General features: G+C 49.2%; 1 protein-coding gene across 1 annotated transcript in view; it reads right to left on the reverse strand.

Annotated features, from left to right (window-relative positions):
* snx4 (sorting nexin 4) overlaps positions 1 to 22076 on the reverse strand; it is a 103913-nt gene that overhangs the window by 28824 nt on the left and 53013 nt on the right. The window contains exons 8-11 of the mRNA XM_038790298.1: positions 6325 to 6397; positions 5833 to 5894; positions 1690 to 1755; positions 530 to 619 (exon numbers count right to left, since the gene is read on the reverse strand). Of these exons, the coding sequence (XP_038646226.1) occupies positions 530 to 619; positions 1690 to 1755; positions 5833 to 5894; positions 6325 to 6397 (291 nt within the window). The remainder of the gene's footprint in view (positions 1 to 529; positions 620 to 1689; positions 1756 to 5832; positions 5895 to 6324; positions 6398 to 22076) is intronic.

Below are 22076 nucleotides of genomic sequence, written 5' to 3' on the forward strand. Positions count from 1 at the left end.
GGTAGGATTATTATTAGACCGAGTGCTGAAATCAAACTGCAACATACATATATCATTTTACATTCATCATTTAATGATGTTTTTGAGAATTGATCTTTGGTTAGTACTGGATCAAACATTACATTTTGTAAAAACTAATTTGTCCCAATCTTTTATTGCAGCAACTTCAGTTAGTCATTTTCAGATAATAGCTTCATACATGGTCAATAGCTGTGCATAGCACCATAAGACAGTATATGGTGAAAGTTGGAAGATTGTATGGCTAACGCAACATGGAAACCTCAACTCTGAGCAATCCAAAAGCAATATTTTATCAGAACACAAATTATAAAGAGTCACTGCGATGGCCAGGAATCAAATCCGGGTCAACTGCTTGGAAGGCAGCTATGCTCATCACTATCCCACCACCTCACACATCAGAACACAGTTGTAATATCACTGAATGTTCTGTACATGTAGAAGCAAGCTCCAACTGACTTGTCCTATTTTCTCATATTATTTGAGATTCAAACAGGGACACAATACACACCGAAGAGCTTCTGCAAAGAAGAGATATTCCTTTAACTGATCAGCATAGTGCTCCTCCTCTTCGAGAATGTCATCAATAGATGCTGCATATCTTTAAAAAAGATGAAAAAGTTCAAGTTTAATCATAATCATAGAATTTACAGTGCAGGAGGCCGCCATTCGGCCCATCGAGTCTGCACCGACTCTTGGAAAGAGCACCCTACCCAAGGTCAACACCTCCACCCTATCCCAATAACCCAGTAACCCCCCCCCCCCCAACACCAAAGGCAATTTTGGACACTAAGGGCAATTTATCATGGCCAATCCACCTAACCTGCACATCTTTGGACTGTGGGAGGAAACCGGAGCACCTGGAGTAAACCCACGCACACACGGGGAGGATGTGCAGACTCCGCACAGACAGTGACCCAAGCCGGGAATCGAACCTGGGACCCTGGAGCTGTGAAGCCATTGTGCTATCCACAATGCTACCGTGCTTGAAATGCAATAATCACTTATGGTCATGCTACGTTTTTTTAAACAATCGGGTTTTGCTTCTCCACAAGTGGCATTAAAATGCAGTCCAATTCAAGTTAAATGACTAACTTGACATGTCAAATCTTCAAAACAGTAAAAATGATGTGCAGTTATTTCAGAGCACCCAGCAATTGTTATATTGTCAGGACTATTAGAAGAATTTTGTTGGAACTTTTTCTAAAAAGTTTACAACCACAGTTCAAGTCAGTGCATACAGCTCTATAATTGTTTCAGTCTGACGATGGTTTGCAAGGCATCAATCGTCTTGTGAGACCAATTTTTCCAGTTACAAACAATCTAAAGCTCTCAATAGTTTTGTGATGCAAATGGATCTCATCAAGTGTGCAGCACAGCAGCTTTTTTGTTATTGCATGATTTTTTGGCATTGGTTTCAAAAGAGATGTGGAACAATGCCAAAATGTTCTTGCATTTCTAAAACTGTAAACTCCCTTGAGGTTTAATATTCAGCTACTTTAATTCCTGCCTTTAAAATATAATTTTGATATGTTTAAAAGATGACAGTAATATTTTGCTTCCCAACTGCCCCCCAAAAAATGTTGAAACTCACTTGAATAGATGGCTTATATCTGTGACATAATTCAATATAATCAAGAAAAATGCATTACTGTTTATGAAGATACATACACATCCATATGGTGGCCAGCACTCTGTAGTCCATCCCCCATTTCCTTCTCTATTGCACTCCATTCACTATTCAAAGAAAAATATTTGTATTACAGTCTAAATGACATAGCTGTCCTTAAAAAGGGCACATTGCCAACCCTGAAATGCTCCCAACTACAGAGTTCAAAAACAGCAGGAAGTTTTACAAAAACTTGATATTCTAGGAAGCTTTATAAAAGGATTTCTTTCAAAATAACCTTCTTTCTGGAAAGAAACCATTGGAAAGGAAGGAGTTGGGAATTGCAACGGGGTTCTCCTGCTCACCAAAGGAGCAAAACACCAGTTTGTCATCACTAACACATTGTTCTGCCAAGAAGACAAATTCAAGACTTTCTGGAGACATCCACAATCAAAGCACTAGCACATGATCGACAGAGAAAAAAAAAAATGGCCTGACCACAAAAGCGATGATAACCAGTGCATATAACTGATGGACATAGAGGAGCAGATGAGCCGGTGGCTGTCCAGCAAACTCCCAGAAGCAGATGAAGAAACAGTTCAGAAAAAAAAAAGAATATTGAGCAGCTTCAAGAGCCAAGCATGCTAGTGAACTTCCAGCAAAGTCTTCTCCAAAATTTCCAAAGTGTCCATTCTAATTGGGTGGAGGAAAACTGGAAAGAGCCGAAGACAGCCAGCGAGGGCACAAAGAAAAAGAACTTGGAAAAAAATCAGGAATGGACGGAGAAAGCTCAAAGAGTAGCAACTCCTCGCTGACACACATGACACCTGGGGCTTCTTCAGTGCCACCAAGGAAATGGACCCAACATCCCAGGCCTCAAACTGGTGCAGAGTAGGGACAGAACCCTCTTGAGAGATCGCAAAAACATCAGCCTCCAATGGAGAGAGCATGTCAAAGAACTCCTGAACAGCGATACAATCATAGATGAGGAAATCCCCCAAATCCCCAAAGATGATTTTAAGATACCCACCAAGTGTGGGCGAAGTCGAAACTGCCATTAAACACGTGATGATTCGTGTGGCACAGGGTCACTAACCGTGAGGAGTCTGCCTGGGCCTCACCCCCACAACCCAAAGATGCGCAGGGTAGGTGGATTGGTCATGCTAAATTGCCCCTTAATTGGATTTTAAAAAGAGAATTGGGTACTCTAAATAATTTTTTTTTTAAAAAACACGTGAAGTCGGAAAAGACGCGGGAGAGGAGTGGACGGGATTCCAGCAGAGATTTTCAAACTTGGATGAAAGGAGACCACCCATCATCTCCAACAGCTGTTCCTGAAAATATGGGTAAGAAAAGAATTTCCTGCCGACCTCAGGGATACAGTCATCATCATCATCACTTCAATAAAGGAGACAAAAAACTACTGAAGAATCTCCCATTCTCCATTGGCAATGATTTTCCTGGCAGAATCTTTGCTAGTCGCCTTCTCCCAATCTGAAGAATTCCTTCCGGAAAGCAAGTGCGGCTTCCGAACGAAACGTGGAGCAGTGGACATGATTTCTACTGCTCTGGAACTTCAAGAGAAATGCCAGGAGCAACATCAATCACTCTACCTTGCTTTTCTGAATGGAAGGCTGTGACTAGCAGCGTTCCACAGGGATTAGTTCTGGGGTCTTTGTTGCTCGTGGTGTACATAAATTATTTGGAAGAAAACGTAGCTGGTCTGATCAGTAAGTCCACAGACAACACAAAAATTGGTGGAGTTGCGGATAGTGAAGAGGATTGTCAGAGGATACAGCAGGATATAAACTGGCTGGAGTCTCGAGGCAGAGAAATGTCAGATGGAGTTTAATCCGGACACGTGAGGGGTAATGCACTTTGGAGGGTCCAATGCATGTAGGAATTACACAACAAATGGTTGAACTCTTGCAAGTACTGACAGGCAGAGAGATCTGGGTGCGCGTGTCCACCGATCACAAAAAGTGGCAACACGTGTGGATAAAGTGATCAAGAAGGCATAAGACATGCTGGCCTTCATTGGTCGGGGCATTGAATCTAAAAATTGGCAAGTCATGTTGCAGCTGTACAGGACCTTAGTTTGGCCTCATTTGGAATATTATGCACAATTCTGGTCGCCACACTATCAGAAGGATGTGGATGCTTTGGAGAGGGTACAGAAGCAGTTTACTCGGATATTGCCTGGTTTGGAGGGCATTAGCTATGAGGAGAGGTTAGATAAACTCTGTCTGTTCTCACTGGAACGACAAGAGTTTGAAAGGTGACCTGATAAGAGGTCTACAAGATGAGTGGCATGGACAGAGTGGATAGTCAGATGCTCTTTCCTAGGGTAGGAGAGTCACGCACTAGGGGACATAGGTTTAAAGGTTTAAAGTGTGTGGGGAAAATATTAAAACAGATGTGTGAGGGAAAAAGTTTAGAACAGATGTGCAAGGTAAGTTTTTTTTTCCCCCCCACACAGAGGGTGGTAAATATATGGAACGCGCTGCCTGGGGAGGTGGTGGGAGCAGGTTCGATAGTGGCATCGCAACAAATATGTGAATAGGGCGGAAATGGAAGGATACGAACTCAGTAAGTGCAGACGGTTTTAGTTTAGGCAGGTACCATGGTCGGCGCAGGCTTGGCGGGCTGAAAGGCCTGTTCCTGTGCTGTATTGTTCTTTGTACATGGCCTTCATCAATTTGACCATGGCTTTTGACTCAGCCAATCGGGAAGGGTTATGGAAGACTCCTGTCGAAAGAAATTTCTTAACATCCTCAGACTGTGATAAGATATCGGTGACAGTCTTCATTGGAGTCAAACAGGGATGTGACATCGCTGCCACCCTTTGCTCCATCTTACATTGCCACCATCTTTCACGTTGTCAAGAACAAGCTCCCCAGTGGGGTGGACATCCACAGGATGGATGGAAAACATCCAAGAAAAAAAAACCCACTGACATTGCTCATGAAACTTTTATGCAGATGACATTGCTATCTCCACTCAGAAGAGAATCTCCAAGCCATGCGCGACACCTTTGCATCAAAAAGACTCAAGTGCTTTTTCAACCCACCCCAGGGCAAGAACTCTCCAAAAACTCTCTCAATCAAGATCAACAGAGAAACCCTACCAAACATGGACTATTTCCCCAACCTGGGGAGTTACCTCAGGCTGAAATCGATGCGGAAACATTGTATTCAATTCGTGAGCGCCTCCAACTCCTAAAGAGAGTCTTTGATGACCGCAACATTCGTGCTGACACCTGCGGAACAAGGCAATCGCCTCCCAACTCTTCGATACAGCTCAGAAACCTGGACTATGCACAGACGCCACCTTAAAGCGCTGGAGAGGCACTATCCACGCTGTCCGAGACTGAGAGGACAGGTGTACTAACATCAGCATCCTTGAAGGAGCCAAGAACACCAGCAGAGGACATGATCATCCAAAACCAACTCCACTGGGTCATCCATGTGCTTAGGGTGTAAGAGTCCCGACTGCCAAAGCAAATCTTCTTCGCCCAGCTCAGAGAAGGCTCCCAAACAAGAGGAGGACGACAAAGGAAGTGCTACAGAGACACACTGAAGGCTCACCTCAAGAAATGCAACACAATACCAATGCCTGGTAGGCCCTTGCTCAGAAGAGATTTACTTGGAGGAAGCTCCAGATTGAAGGGACACAATTCTTGGGAGGACCGCTGGAAAAGGACCCGGGAGAAAGGAATGACAACGCTCTAGAGTCCAAGGACCGATCCCACTCTTCCTGGAAATACCTGCCAAGTGTGCAGTCGAAGATGAGACTAGGATTCGGCTCATCAGACACGCAAAGACCCACAGAACCGTGACTAGTAACACAGTTTCTTAGGTAGACAATCATACTCGCCAGCATGTGATCACCAAAGATGAGGATTTATATTGCAGCCCATGTAACATAGCTGTCCTTTAAAAACTCAATGACAATCCCTAAATGTTCTCAAAAATAAGTTCAAAAGCAGCAGAAGGTTTTACTAAAACGTTATATTCTAGGATGCTTGATAAAAGGATTCCTTTGAAAACAATATTCTGTTTATAAATCAGATTAGTAAATTATGGGAACCCAGCATGGTATATTTCATACAACCACATCACTCCTGCATTTTATAACTCATGAAACATCAGACATCCCTTATAAAATGTACCAAAGGTGAAGTAGGTAAACATCCTACAACTTACCTGAAAACTCGTCCATAATTTCCATGCACTTTGTATACACCATACAGACGATCTGCCACTCTCTGCAATTACATTAAGTATTTTGGAAATTAAATTAGGAACGCTAAAATGAATTGTTATCGATGCATGGCCAACAACTACGTTGGGGCAAAATCTTGATATAATTTCACAATTTGCAGCAAGCTCCAAAAGGCTGGTTCCACTGTATCAAACCAATTCCCTAGACTCTGTCTGCTATTGGCACTAGAAAGTTGTTCCATTTCCAAGTATTGTGTTATGCAAATGACTGAAAAATGAGCAAATTGTGGGATGGGAGCCAGGTTCACTGCTCTCAATTGCTATCCAGTACCTACTCTTGGGAAAAGTGTACGACACATGCGACAGTATCAGGTTTGGAAGAATAACAGTCAAATAGCCTGCCAACATTTAACTCTCCAAGCTTATACATGAAGAATGACCATTCTGGCAAAATATAAACTTGGAATTACATACTGCTCTGACTCGTAGAAGGTGCGATATGATGGACTGCAATTCATCTCCATAATGTTTCAGCTCCATAAATCTCCTGTGAACAGATGAATAGTTCTTTACTTTTAATCTTAATCTTCAATTAGACAGCTCTATTTATTTGCAACGCAAAATTTAACAACAATAAACTGTTCCAGAAAAGTACGGCCAAGTTTTCGATTTTAAACCATGGTGGTTACTTCATGATTAAAAACAAGCACCTCAACTTCCAGTGGCGACTATGCTGTGAACAATCGTACATTTAGCAGCTCCCGCTTTTGGTGGTTTTTTGACGGCTTTAATGCTGGATTGCCACTCAAAACTTTTCTAACACAAGTGGATTAAAATGAGAGGAGGAGAAGGCGACCCCTATCCTATGGAACTACGCGCAAAAATTGATTGCAAAAGAAGGAATCAAAAGTTGGTTGGAAGTGAGGATCTGAGCTTGGTGGCTGCAATAGCAGAAGTGAGATCCAGGCCCCGTCGGCTCAATGGTCGATGGTGGTTACATACCTGGATGAGAAGTTTGCCCGGTACCGTAAGTAATGTGCGGAGGACCTGACCAAGGCGGTAGCCTCAACTAAGGAGGCTGTCAACCAGATGGAGGCGACAGTGACGGCCCAGGGACAGTCAATCCAAAAGCTACAGGAACAGGCGATGGAACAAGAGGAGCAGTCCACTGGGATGCAAATTGGCATTTTACAGGATCGGCAAAAGCGGCTGCTCGAAAAGGTGGAAGACCTGGAGAATTGTTGCCGCAGGCAGAACGTTCGGATCGTCGGTCTCCGCGATGGAAAGGATGGATCGGATGCCAGTGCGTATGTTGTGAAGATGTTAAAGAAAAAAATGATGGGGGGCAGAGGCGTTCGATAGGCCGTTGGAGGTGGACCGGACCCACAGGGCACTTATGCGCAAGCCCCAGGGTAGTGAGCCCCCCCCCACCCCCCCGAGGGCATTGCTGGTGAGGCTGCACTGATTCCTGGACATGGAACGCATCACGAGATGGGCTAGGAAGACAAAACGGTTTGTATGGGAAGAAGCCGAGATCCGGGTCTACCAAGACTTGGGAGCAGAACTTGCTAAGAGGAGGGCGAGTTTTAATGAAGTTAAAGTGGCCCTCTATGCGAAGGGAATAAAATGGGGACTGCTCTACCCGGCCCGTCTTTTCGGTAAGCTACAAGGAATGAGAACTATATTTTGGCACGCTGGAAGAAGTGGCGGGCTTTATGAAAGACAACAATCTGGGTGACCCATAAGGACTTAATAAAAATAGAAAACTGAGCTGGGGGGTGGAGACGATGTCAGGGGGAGGCGGGGCCTTAACTGGTTCTTCCCCGCGCTGGAGCGGTGCCTGGAGGAGGGACAGGATGGGGGATGATCCCACTTTGGGAGGGGTCGGGTTTTTGGCGGGAGTTTCCGGGGTCAGCAGAAGTTAGCTGGCCCACGGAACTACAATGGAGGACGGTTCGCGGCTAGGAGGGTTCCTAGCCTTGGGGGGGGGGGGGGGGGGGGGGGGGAAGAGAGAGGAGAGAGAGAGAGAGGGGAATACCGGGTTGCTGCTGGCAGGGTCAGGAAGGAGCTGGTGTGGGCTGGAGGGACAGAGGTGAGGTGTTGTCGCTGTGGGGACTGGGTCGGGCGGGGGGTGCTGGCCTGGGGCGGGCAGTCGACAGTCTATGGCTAGTCGGCAGGGGAGGGGGGCGGGGCGCCCTCTGATCCGGTTGGTCACCTGGAATGCGAGAGGATTGAATGGGCCGGTGAAGCGGCCATCTAAGGGGGCTAAAGGCAGATGTGGCAATGCTCAGGAGACCCACCCGAGGGTGGCGGACCAGGTCCGTCTGAGGAAGGGGTGGGTGGGGCAGGTTTTCCACTCTGGGTTGGATGTGAAGAACCGGGGAGTGGCAATTCTGGTGGGGAAAAATGTGTCGTTTGAGGCATTGGAGGTGGTGGCGGATAAGCGGGGTAGGTATGTTATTGTTAGGGGCAGGCTTCAGGGAGAGAAGGCGGTACTTGCTAGTGTGTATGCCCCAAATTGGGACGACGCGGGCTTTATGAGGCGTATGCTGGGACGGGTCCCGGATTTAGAGGCGGGAGGTCTGATTATGGGGGGGGGGGACGGGACTTCAATACGGTGTTGGATCCTCCACTGCATCGGTCCAGTTCCAGGACGGGTAGGAGGCCGGCAGCGGCCAAGGTACTGAGAGGGTTTATGGACCAGATGGGAGGGGTGGATCCATGGAGGTTTGTGACGCCGAGGGCACGGGAGTACTCTTTCTTCTCCGACGTACATAGGGTCTATTCTCAGATAGACTTCTTCGTGGTGAGTAGGGGACTGATTCCGAGAGTGGAGGAGGCCGAATATTCGGCCATTGCAATCTCCGACCATGCTCCGCATTGGATAGAGTTGGAGATGGGGGAGGTGCGGGACCAGCGCCCGTTGTGGCGGTTGGATGTGGGGTTGTTGGCGGAGGAGGAGGTGTTTAGGAGGGTCCGGGCAAGTATTGAGGGGTACCTCGAGGTGAATGATACAGGGGAGGTCCAGGTGGGGATGGTCTGGGAAGCCCTGAAGGCAGTGATTCGTGGGGAGCAGATATCCATCCGGGCACATAGGGAGAGGAGCGAGGGGGATAGACTGGTGGGAAAGATGCTGGTGGTAGACAGGAGGTACGCAGAAGCACCAGAGGAGGGACTGTTGGGGGAGAGGCGCAGCCTACAGGCTAAATCTGATTTGCTGACCACTAGAAAGGTGGTAGCACAGTGGAGGAAGGCACAAGGGGCAGTGTATGAACATGGTGAAAAGGCGAGTAGGATGCTGGCTCATCAGCTCCGCAAGCGGGATGCGGCTAAGGAAATTGCTGGAGTGAGAGACAAGAGTGGGAATGTGGTGCGGAAGGGGGTAGAGGTGAATGAGGTCTTCAAGGACTTTTACGGGGAACTGTACCGGTCAGAGCCAACGTGGAGAGGAGGGGAATGGAGAGGTTTCTCGACGGGCTTTCTCTCCCGAAGGTGCAGGAGGAGCAGGTGGAGGGGTCAGGGGGCACCGATTGAGCTGGAGGAGCTAGTTAAGGGGATCGGGCAGATGCAGTCAGGGAAGGCGCCGGGGCCGGATGGGTTCCCGGTGGAATTTTATAAAAAAAGTTTGTGGCCTAGTGGGTGCCTTGCTGGTGCGGACACTTAATGAAGCGTGGGAAGGGGGGACTTTGCCCCCGACGATGTCGCGGGCGCTGATTTCGTTAATCTTAAAGTGGGACAAGGACCCCCAGCAGTGTGGTTGATACAGGCCCATATCTCTCCTCAATGTGGATGCTAAGGTGCTGGCAAAAATCCTGGCCACCAGGATAGAGGACTGTGTGCCAGGGGTTGTGCACGAGGACCAGACAGGTTTTGTGAAGGGAAGGCAGCTGAACACGAATGTGCGGAGATTGCTGAATGTCATCATGATGCCGGCGATTGAGGGGGAGGCTGAGATAGTGGTGGCGCTGGATGCGGAGAAGGCTTTCGATAGAGTGGAGTGGGGGTACTTATGGGAGATGTTGGGGAGGTTTGGATTTGGTGAAGGGTTTATTAGTTGGGTGCGGCTGCTATATGAGACCCCAATGGCACGTGTGGCCACGAATGGGAGGAGGTTGGAGTATTTCCGGCTTTACCGAGGGACCAGACAGGGTTGCCCCCTGTCCCCCTTGTTGTTTGCATTGGCAATTGAGCCGTTGGCGATGGCGTTGAGGGATTCAGGGAGGTGGAGAGGTTTGGTGCGAGGTGGGGAGGAACATAGGGTGTCATTGTATGCCAATGACCTGTTACTGTATGTGGCGGACCCGGTGGGAGGGATGCCGGGGGTGATGGAGCTGCTAGCTGAGTTTGGGACCTTTTCAGGCTATAAACTAAATTTAGGCAAGAGTGAGGTGTTTGTGGTGCACCCTGGAGACCAGGAGGAAGGAATTGGTAGGCACGCGCTTAGGTCGGCAGGGGAGAGTTTTAGGTACCTGGGGGTGCAGGTGGCCAGGGACTGGGGGACTCTTCACAAGCATAATTTCACCAGGCTTGTGGATCAGATGGAGGAGGAGTTCAAGAGGTGGGACATGCTGCCATTGTTGTTGGTGGGGAGGGTGCAGTCCGTCAAAATGACGGTGCTTCAGAGGTTCTTGTTCCTCTTTCAGTGCCTGCCCATCCTCATCCCCAGGGCCTTCTTTAGGAGGGCGACTAGCAGTATTTTGAGCTTTGTGTGGGCGCATGGGACTCCGAGAGTGAAGAGGGTTTTCCTGGAGCGAGGGAGGGGTTTTCCTGGAGCGAATGTTTATGACTGATATCATTATTGTTATTGTTGGTATTTTATTATGGTTCGATGTTGTTGTATAAATACAACATTTTTCAATAAAAATTATTTTTTTTTTTAAAAAACTGGTCGGTAGCGATTTTAATCAAAAGGTTCTGTGGTGCACTGTAACTTGAGTTGCGATGACCGGGGAGAGAAGGGTTTTTTTTTGAGCTATCTAACTTTGACCTTTCAGTGTCTGTACCAAGGTACAGTTTCTTCCCTTTTTTTTGTAAAAAAGAAAAAAAGGAAAAAAATGGAGGGGGGGGGGGGGGGGAGGCCTCTGTGGTGAAGGAAAGTTCTCACTTGACATGGTCTAGAGGAAAGACATCTGCTTGAGTTTTTGCATGCATAATTGTTTCTGTCTCTCCATTTATCCTGTCTGTTTGCACTTCCGTTGTTTGGGGATCTGTTTGAAGGTGATGGGATTCATAAGATGTTGTAAAGGGGGAGGGGTGGGCCATTGAGCTTAGACCTTGTGTTTGCTTTTTGTGCTTGGTGCTATTGTTTTGAAAACTTATGAATGCTCATGGCTTCAGTTTAAACATGGGCAAGGAAACCCGCTGCTGATTATCACGTACCAGCCACCATCAGCTGATGAATCATTAGTCCACATTGAAAACCACTTTAATGAAACACGGAGGGAGGCAAGGGTGCAGAATATGCTCGGCAGGGGGAGAAAGAAAGACTTCACTGTCCATCACCAAGAGTGACTCAGCACTACCATCACAGACTGAGCTGGCTGTGTCCTATAGGACATAGCTGCTAGACTGGGACTGGTGAGGGAACCAAGAGAGAAAAACATACTTGACCTCATCCTCCCCAACTGCCTGTTGCAGATGCATCTGTCCATGACAGTATCGGTAGAAGTGACCACTGCACAGTACTTGTGGAGACAAAGTCTCGTCTTCACATGGAGGATAATCTCCATCGTGTTATGCGGCACTACCAGCTAAATGGGATAGACTTCGAACAGATCTAGCAATTAGACTGGGCATCCATGAGGTGCTGTGAGCCATCAGCAGCAGCAGAATTGTATTCAACCACAATTGACAATCCCATGGCCTGGCATATCTCTCAGAACCATTACCACCAAGTCAGGGGATAACCCTAGTTCAATGAAGAGTGCAGGAGAGGACTTCCGGTTGCGGCTATGTGGAGCTAAGCCGCACGTTCGGCAGCTCCTGCTTTAATAGGACTTGTGGGCTCTTTTAAGGGCACCAAACAGCGCTGATTCGACGATTCCCGGTGGATAAAGGGGTCTGGAGCAAAACACCCCGGGATTTATGGTGCGGACCCGGAGTGGGGAGAGGAGAAAAACGGCAGCAGCTCCCCTGGAAAAGCGGGGGAAGGTGGAGCCCCTGAGGAGTGGAGGCAGTGGGCTGAGGAGCAGCAGGTGGCCCTTCTGCGCTATTTTACGGAGCTGAAAGGAGAGTTGCTGGAATCCCTGAAGGTTACGACGAGTAAGCTGCTGGAAACCCAGACAACTCAGGGTGCAGCGATACTGGAGTTGCAGCAGCAGGCCTCTGAGCGCAAGGATGCGGTCTCGGCCCTCGTGGGGAAGGTGGAGATGCACGAGGCGCTCCACAAAAAGTGGCAAGATCGTTTCGAGGTGATGGCGTTTCGATCCTGGGCCTCACGGAGGGGCTGGAGGGGTCGGACCCGCCGGCCTATGTGGCCGTGATGCTGAACTCGCTGGTGGGGGCAGGATCCTTCCATCTGCCCCTGGAGCTGGAGGGGGCCCACAGAGTACTGGCCAGGAGGCCTAAGGCGAATGAACCCCCGCGGGCGGTGCTGGTGCGGTTCCATCGGTTCAGTGACCGGGAGTGTGTGCTGCGATGGGCCAAGAAGGCGAGGAGCAACAAGTGGGAGAATTTGGTAGTGCGGAGGTGGCTAAGCGGAGGGCTGGGTTCAACCAGACGAAGGCGGTGCTCCACAGCAAGCAGGTGAAATTTGGCATGCTGCCGCCTGCGCGCCTGTGGGTCACCTACAAGGACCAGCACTACTATTTTGAGTCCCCGGAGGAGGCGTGGGCCTTTGTGCAGGCTGAAAAGTTGGACTCGAACTAGGGATTGGGGGCTGTGGGGGTTTTTTGTATCACTGTTTATGCTGTTGCTGGTTATTCGGTTTGGTTTTTTTTCTCGCTTTCGGATGATGTTGGTAATGGTTTTGTGTTTTAAGGGGGGTGTTGGGGTCTGTGGTTGATCTGTTTTTGTTTGTACGGAGTTGGTGGATGGGGTGGGACTGCTATTTGGGAGGTGCGCTGAGGGGGTGGAGTGGGGCAGTGGGAAAACACGGGCTTTCCTCTGGTTTCCCGTGCTGCGGGACGAGGGGGATGGAGCTGGAGGCAAGGGGCGTGGATATCAGATCAGTTTTCCGGCGCTGAAGCGGTGCTGGATCCCCTACCGGATCGTTCTAGTTCAAGGACAGGCAGGAGGCCGGCGGCGTCCAAGGTGTTGAGGGGGTTTATGGGCCAGATGGGAGGGGTGGATCCCTGGAGGTTTGGGAGGCCGAGGGCTCGGGAGTACTCTTTTTTCTCCCACGTGCACAGGGTTTATTCCCATATCGATTTCTTTGTCCTGAGTAGGGGACTGGTCCCAAGAGTGGAGGATGCCGAATATTCGGCTCTAGCGATTTCGGGCCATGCTCCGCATTGGGTGGATCTGGAGATGGGGGGAGGTGCAGGACCAGCACCCGCTTTGGCGTCTGGACGTGGGGTTGTTGGCTGATGAGGTGGTGTGTCGGAGGGTCCGGGGATGTATCGAGAGGTACCTCCAGGTCAATGATACTGGGGAGGTCCGGGTGGGGATAGTGTGGGAGGCTCTGAAGGCGGTGATTATGGGGGAGCTGATCTCCATCCGAGCCCATAGGGAGAGGGGGGAGAGGAGGGAGAGGGAGAGACTGGTGGGGGAGCTGTTGAGTGTAGGTAGGTGGTATGCGGAGGCCCCGGAGGAGGGATTGCTGGGGGAGCGGCGTAGCCTGCTGGCCAAGTTTGATTTATTGACCACCAGAAAGGCGGAGACACAGTGGAGGAAGGCGCAGGGAGCAGTCTACGAGTATGGAGAGAAGGCGAGCAGGATGCTGGCGCATCAGCTTCGCAAGCGGGACGCGGCTAGGGAGATTGGTGGAGTGAAGGATAGGGGTGGGAATGTGGTGTGGCAGGGGGCAGAGATCAATGGGGTCTTTAGGGACTTCTACAGGGAACTGTACCGGTCGGAGCCGCCGGTGGTGGGAGGGGGAATGGAGAGCTTTTTGGACAGGCTGCGATTTCCAAGGGTGCAGGAGGAGCAGGTTGAGGGACTGGGGGCGCCGATCGAGTTGGAGGAGCTGGTCAGAGGGATTGGCCACATGCAGTCGGGGAAGGCGCCGGGACCGGATGGGTTCCTGGTTGAATTTTATAAGAAATACGTGGACCTGTTGGGCCCCCTGTTGGTTCGGACCTTTAACGAGGCATGGGAGGGGGGGTGTTTTGCCCCCAACGATGTCACGGGGGCTGATTTCCCTGATCCTGAAGCAAGATAAGGACCCCTTGCAGTGTGGATCATATAGGCCAATTTCACTGCTGAATGTGGACGCCAAGTTGCTGGCGAAGATCTTGGCCACGAGAATAGAGGATTGTGTGCCGGGGGGTGATACATGAAGATCAGACGGGTTTTGTGAAGGGGAGGCAGCTGAACACTAATGTGCGACGGCTGCTAAATGTGATAATGATGCCGGTGGCAGAAGGAGAGGCGGAGATTGTGGTGGCATTGGATGCGGAGAAGGCCTTTGATAGGATTGAGTGGGGGTACTTGTGGGAGGTGTTAGAGGGGTTCGGGTTTGGGGAGGGGTTTATTAAATGGGTGAGGTTGCTGTACGAGGCCCCGATGGTGAGTGTAGCAACAAATGGGAGGAGGTCCGAGTACTTCAGGCTCTACCGTGGGACGAGGCAGGGGTGTCCCCTGTTCCCCCTTGCTTTTTGCGTTGGCAATTGAGCCTCTGGCCATGGCGCTCAGGGAGTCTGGTGCGGGGTGGGGAGGAGCACCGAGTGTCGCTTTATGCAGATGACTTGCTGCTGTATGTAGCAGACCCGGTGGGGGGAATGCCGGAGGTGATGGAGATTCTTGCCGAGTTTTGGAGTTTCTCGGGCTATAAATTGAACCTGGGCAAGAGTGAGCTGTTTGTTGTACACCCGGGAGATCAGGAGGAGGGGATTGGTAGGCTCCCGCTAAAAAGGGCAGTGAGGAGTTTTAGGTACCTGGGGGTTCAGGTGGCTAGTAGTTGGGGGACTTTGCATAAGCTTAATTTTACTAGGCTGGTGGAGCAGGAGTTTAAAAGGTGGGACATGCTGCCGCTGTCGTTGGCGGGTAGAGTACAGTCCGGTAAAATGACGGTGCTCCCGAGGTTTTTGTTTTTGTTTCAGTGCCTCCCCATTTTCATTCCGAGGGCCTTTTTTAGGAGGGTGAACAGCAGAATTATGGGATTTGTTTGGGCGCACGGGACTCCAAGGGTGAGGAGGGTCTTTTTGGAGCGGAGCAGGGATAGAGGGGGGCTGGTGCTGCCCAACCTCTCTGGGTACTATTGGGCGGCTAATGTCTCGATGGTACGCAATTGGGTAATGGATGGGGAGGGGGCAGCATTGAAACGGATGGAGATGGCGTCCTGTGAAGGTACGAGCCTGAAGGCACTCGTAACGGCGCCGTTGCCGCGCCCTCCAACGAGGTACACTACGAGCCCGGTGGTGGCGGCTACCCTCAAGATTTGGGGGCAGTGGAGGCGACACAGGGGGGAAGTGGGGGGCTTGGTGGAGGCCCCGCTGCGGGGGAACCACCGGTTTGTCCCAGGGAACATTGATAGCGGGTTCCTGGGGTGGCACAGGGCGGGCATTAGGAAGTTGAGAGACCTGTTCATTGACAGGAGGTTTGCGAGCCTTGGTGAGCTGGAGAAGTTTGAGCTCCCCCCAGGGAATATGTTCAGGTACCTTCAGGGCAAGGCGTTTGCTAGGCGGCAGGTGGAGGGGTTCCCTTCGCTGCCCCCGCGGGGGGTAAGGGATAGGGTGCTTTCGGGGGTGTGGGTCGGAGATGGGAAGGTGTCTGACATCTACCAGGTGATGCAGGAGGTGTCGGTAGAGGAGCTGAAGGCTAAGTGGGAAGTGGAGCTGGGGGAGCAGATTGAGGAGGGGACATGGGCGGACGCCCTGGAGGGGGTGAACTCCTCCTCTTCATGTGCGAGGCTTAGCCTCATCCAGTTCAAGGTACTGCACAGGGCTCATATGTCCGGGACAAGGATGAGCAGGTTTTTTGGGGGCGAGGACAGGTGCATTAGGTGTTCGGGGAGCCCAGCGAGCCATGCCAATATGTTTTGGGCATGCCCGGCACTGGGGGAATTCTGGCAGGGGGTGGCGAGGACGGTGTCGAGGGTGGTAGGGTCCAGGGTCAAGCCAGGCTGGGGACTCGCGATATTTGGGGTTGGGGTGGAGTCGGGAGTGCAGGAGGCGAAAGAGGCCGGTGTTTTGGCCTTTGCGTCCCTAGTAGCCCGGCGTAGGATCTTGTTGCAATGGTGAGACACCTCCGAGCGTGGAGACCTGGATCAATGACATGGCGGGATTCATTAAGCTGCAGAAGGACAAATTCGCCCTGAGGGGGTCGGTACAAGGGTTCTATAGAAGGTGGCAGCCTTTCCTCGACTTTCTGGCTCAACGGTAAGGAACTAGGTCAGCAGCAGCAGAAACCGGGGGGGGGAGAAGGGGGGGTATTGTTTAAGTTAATTTGATTATTGTTCATTTATTTTGTTGTTTATTGGGTGGGGGGGGGGTTCATTATATGCGCTGTTACGGGTGCCGGGGGGGGTGTTTATTATTGTTATTATTATTATTGTTCTGTTGCTATGCATGTTTCAAAAAATTTCAATAAAATTTTTTTTTTTTTTTTTAATAAAAGAGTGCAGGAGAGCATGCCAGGGACAACATCAGGCATACCGAAAAATGAGGCGTCAACCTGGTGAAGCTACATCACCGGACTACTTGTGTGTCAAACAGCAAATAATAGACAGGGCCAAGCAATTCCACAAAGAATGCATCAGGTCAAAGCCCTATAGTCCTGCCACATCCAGCCGTGAATGGTGGACGACAGTTTGTAGAGGGGCAGGTAGTATTGAGGCAGCAGCTGGGCTGCAGAAGGACTTGGACAGGCTGGGAGTGGACAAAGAAGTGGCAGATGGTATACAATGTGGAAAAGTGTGAGGATACACACTGTGGAAGGAGAAATGGAGGCAGAGACTATTTTCTAAATGGGGAGATACTTAGGAAATCAGAAGCACAAAAGGACTTGGGAGTCCTTGTTCACGATTCTCTTAAGGTTAACGTGCAGGTTCAGTCGGCAGTTAGGAAAGCAAATGTTAGCATTCATGTCGAGAGGGCTAGAATACAAGACCAGGGATGTACTTCTGACACTATACAAGGCTCTGGCCAGACCCTATTTGGAGTATTGTGAGCAGTTTTGGGCCCTGTATCCAAGGAAGGATGTGCTGGCCTTGGAAAGGGTCCAGAGGAGGTTCACAAGAATGAAGAGCTTGTCGTATGAGGAGCATTGAGGACTCTGAGTCTGTACTCATTGGGAGTTTAGAAGGATGAGGAGGCTCTTACTGAAACTTACAGGACACTGCAAGGCTTGGATAGATTGGACGTGGAGAGGATGTTTCCACTTGGAGGAAGCAGAAGACACAATTTCAGACTAAAGGGACGATCCTTTAAAACAGATGAGGAGGAATTTCTTCGCCAGAGGGTGGTGAATCTGTGGAATTCTTTGCTGCAGAAGGCTGTGGAAGCCAAAGCACTAGTGTCTTTAAGACAGAGATAGATAGATTTTTGATTAATAAGGGAATCAGGGGTTATGGGGAGAAGGCAGGAGAATGGGGGGTGAGAAAAATATCAGCCGTGATTGAACGGCGGAGCAGACTCGATGGGCCGAGTGGCCTAATTCTGCTCCTGTGTCTTTTGGTCTTATGGACAATTAAACAACTCACCTGGAGGAGCAGGGTCCACAAATATCCCCATCCTCAATGATAGATGAGCCCAGCACATATGTACAAAAGTCAAGGCGGAGATATTTGCAACAATCGTCAGCCAGAAGTGCTGAGTGGATGATACATCTCGGTCTCCTCCAGAGATCCCCAGCATTAATGATATCAGTCTTCAGCCAATACGATTCACTCCACTTGATGGGCAGCACGGTAGCATTGTGGATAGCACAATCGCGTCACAGCTCCAGGGTCCCAGGTTCGATTCCGGCTTGGGTCACTGTCTGTGCAGAATTTGCACACCTCCCCGTGTGTGCGTGGGTTTCCTCCGGGTGCTCCGGTTTCCTCCCACCGTCCAAAGATGTGCGGGTTAGGTGGATTGGCCATGATAAATTCCCCTTAGTGTCCAAAATTGCACTTAGTGTTGGGTGGGGTTACTGTGTTATGGGGATAGGGTGGAGATGTTGACCGTGGGTAGGGTGCTCTTTCCAAGAGCCGGTGCAGGCTCGATGGGCCGAATGGCCTCCTTCTGCACTGTAAATTCTATGTAATATGTCAAGAAATGGCTGAAGGCACTGAATACTGCAAATGCTATGGGCCCCGACAATAGCACTGAAGCCTTGTATTCCAGAACTTGTACTCCTGAACTTGCCGCACACCTAGCCAAGCTGGTTCAGTACAACTACAACACTGGTATCTGCAACAATTTTCCACACTGCCAGGTAGATCACAGAAAATCTATGATTCTATGATCTACCCGGCAATGTGAAAAATTGCCCAGAAGAAACAGGACAAATCCAACTCAGCCAATTACTGCCCTATCACTATACTCCCCATCATCAACAAAGTGATGGAGGAGTCATCAACAGTGCTACCAAACAGCACTTACTCAGCAATTACCTGCTCACGTGCACTCCAGCTCCTGACCTCATTATAACCAAACATGGACAAAAAAAGAGCTGAATGCCAGAGGTGAGTGCGACTGCCCTTGATATTTAACAGAGTGTGACATAAAGGAGCCCTAGCTAAACTGGAGTCAATGGGAATCAGGGGGAAATTCTCATTGGTTGGAATCTTACCTGGCACAAAGGAAGATGGTTGTGGCAGTTGGAGATCAATCATCTCCGCTCCAGGACATCACTGCAGGGGTTCCTCAGGATAGTGTCCTGGACCCAACCATCATCAGCTGCTTCATCAATGACCTCCTTCCATCATTTTATTTTTTTTAAAATATTTTTTTTAATAAATTTAGATTACCCAATTATTTTTTCCAATTAAGGGGCAATTTAGCATGGCCAATCCACCTACTCTGCACATTTTTGGGTTGTGGGGGAGAAACCCACGCAGACACGGGGAGAATATGCAAACTCCACACGGACAGTGACCCAGAGCCGGGATCGAACCTGGGACCTCAGCGCCGTGAGGCGGTTGTGCTAACCACTAGGCCACCGTGCTGCCCTCCTCCTTCCATCATAAGGTCAGAAGTGGGGATGTTCACTGGTGACTACACAATATTCGGCACCATTCGTGACTCTCAGAGAATGAAGCAGTCTATGACCAAACGCAGCAAAACCTGGACAATAGCCAAACTTGGGCTGACAAGTGGCAAGTTACATTTGTGCCACACAAGTGCCAGACAATGACCATCTCCTAGAGAGGCCCTAACCACTGTCCTTTGACATTCTATGGCATTACCATCACCGAATTCCCCACAAATCAACATCCTGGGGGTTACCATCGATCAGCAACTGAACTGGACTAGCCATATTAATAATGGGGCTACCAAGGCAGGTCAAAGACTAGGAAGCAAGTAACTCACCTCCTGACCCGACCCCCCCCCCCCCCCCCCCAAAAGCCTGTCCATCATCTACAAGGCACAAGTCAGGAGTGTAATGTATACTCTCCACTTGCCTGGATGAGTGTAGCTCCAACAAGACAATAAGTTTGACACCATCCAGGGCAAAGCAGCCTGCTTGATTGCCTCCCCTTCCACAAGCATTCAAACCCTCCACCACCGACGAACTGTGGCAGCCATGTGTGCCATCGACAAGATGAACTTCAGTAACTCGCCAAGGTTTTAGACAGCACCTTCCAAACACACGACCACTACCATCCAGAAGGACAAGAGCTGCAGATACCTGGGAACCTCACCAGCTGGAGGTTCCCCTTCAAATCACTCACCACCTGGACTTGGGAATATATATAGTCATTCCTTCACCATCACTGGGGCAACAGCATGGAACTCCCTCCCTAACAGCACAGTGGGTGTACCTACATCTCAAGGACTGCAGCGGTTCGAGGCTGCAGCTCACCACCACCTTCTGAAGGGAAACCAGGGATGGGCAATAAATGCTGGCCTAACCAGCGATGCACATATCCGGTAGATCATAGAATTTACAGTGCAGGAGGCCATTTGGCCCAGTGAGTCTACAGGGCCCTTGAAGAAAAATTACGAATTAATTTAAACAAATTTCTTTAAAGTTCGCTGGAGATAGTAAAGCTCTATGCAGAGTCTTACACAGGGAGAGGGGGGAGGAAAGCATAACATTGGAAACATTGTCTGGAGTTGGATAAAAACATTTTTAAATGAACAAAAGGGGGGCACAATGGCTAGCACTGCTGCCTCATAGCACAGTGACCAGGTTCAATTCTGGTCTTGGGCGACGGAGTTTTGTACTTTCTCCCAGTGTCTGCGTTGGTTTCCTACGGGTGTTCCGATTTTCTCCCACCATTCAAAGATGCGCAGGTTAGGTGAGGTGCTCTTTCAGAGTTGGGTTGTTGCAGACTAGATGGGCCAAATGGCCTCCTTCTACACTGTGGAGATTCTATGATCTGCAATAATAGCTTAAATATGTATAAATGTAATTTACTGTGCACAAGCAACACATATACAGTCCACAATTGGTGTTGCAACTAAATATGAAGCTGAAAGAGAAACTTCTGTAGACTTTATTCCCAACCAATGCAGAACACAACAGGAGAATGTTTTAAACATGCAGTTACAATGGTGGAATTCAAATCAGAGCAAACTGGAGTCAAACCATCGGATTCTGGTCCAATTCAGAATTTTCTTTAGGTTCTTCAGGTGTAGGTAACACCGCCAAAGCCAGCATTTATTGCCCATCCTAGTTGGGCTCGAGAAGGTGGTGAAGAGTTACCTTTGAACTGCTGCAGTCCACTTTTTTTTCTTTCATGGGATGCCAGTGCCTCTAGCATAGCCAGCATTTGTTGCTCATTCTGCACTAAGAGTCAACCAAATTGCTGTGGGTCTGGAATCACATGTGGGCCAGACCAGGTAAGGACAACAGATGTCCTTCCCTAAAGGATATTAGTGAACCAGATTGTTTAAATTTTTTTCATAAACAACAAAGGTTCCATGGTTTAATTTCAGATTCAAATTTTACCATCTGCCGTGATGGGATTTGAACAAGTCCCAGAGTTGTACGATGGATCTCTGAATTACTTGCCCAATGACAATACCACTACATCACCTCCCCTTTCTGTGTAGGTACACTCACAGCAGTTAGGGAGGGAGTTCCAAAATTAGGACTTAACAATGGTAGTTCCAAGAATGGTGTGTGGATTAGAGAGAAACTTTCAGGGATGAGGTGCCGATGTATCTGCTGCCCTTAGGTTAAGTGCTGGTGGAGCAGCCACGTGAGTTTCTGCAGTGAATTTTGTAAATGGTGCACACCGGTAGTGGAGAGAGTGAATGTTCTAGGTGGTGGAAGAGTGCCGATCAAGCAGGCTGTCTGGTCTTGGATGGTGTCAGGCTTCCAGAGCATTACTGGAGATACATTTATTCAGGCAAGTGGCAAGTGGAAAGTATTCCATCACACTCCTGATTTGCATTATGTAGGTAGTGGGTACGCCTTGTGGAGTCAGTTGATGACTACTTGCTGCAGAATTCACAACATATGGCTTGCTCTTGCAACCACGCTGTTTACATGGTTAGTCTAGCCAAGGTTCTGGAAAATTGTAGACATTGTCCCGAGACATACAACATAATGTAGTTAATGGAACAATAAACCCAAAATATTCGCAGTTAAATAAGGACAGCAAATGAAGGCAAAAATTAAAACTATTAAATGGTAAAAAATTTTTTTGATCATTACACAAAAAAGTACTTGTACCTTTCTTTTTTTTAAAATAATAAATGCAAGAGTACCCAATTCATTTTTTCCAATTAAGGGGAAAATTAGCATGGCCAATCCACCTGTCCTGCACATCTTTGGGTTGTGGGGGAAAAACCCAAGCAAACATGGGGAGAATGTGCAAACTTCACACAAAGTGACCCAGAGCCGGGATTAAACCTGGGACCGTGGTGCAGTGAGGCAGCAGTGCTAACTACTGCACCACCGTGCTGCCCATGGACCTATGCCTTTCATTTCCAAAAACATTCCAAAGCTCTCCACAGTCAATTGCACTGGGC

Source organism: Scyliorhinus canicula, chromosome 2 (genome assembly GCF_902713615.1).
Source record: "Scyliorhinus canicula chromosome 2, sScyCan1.1, whole genome shotgun sequence".
NCBI classification, from domain to species: Eukaryota; Metazoa; Chordata; class Chondrichthyes; order Carcharhiniformes; family Scyliorhinidae; genus Scyliorhinus; species Scyliorhinus canicula.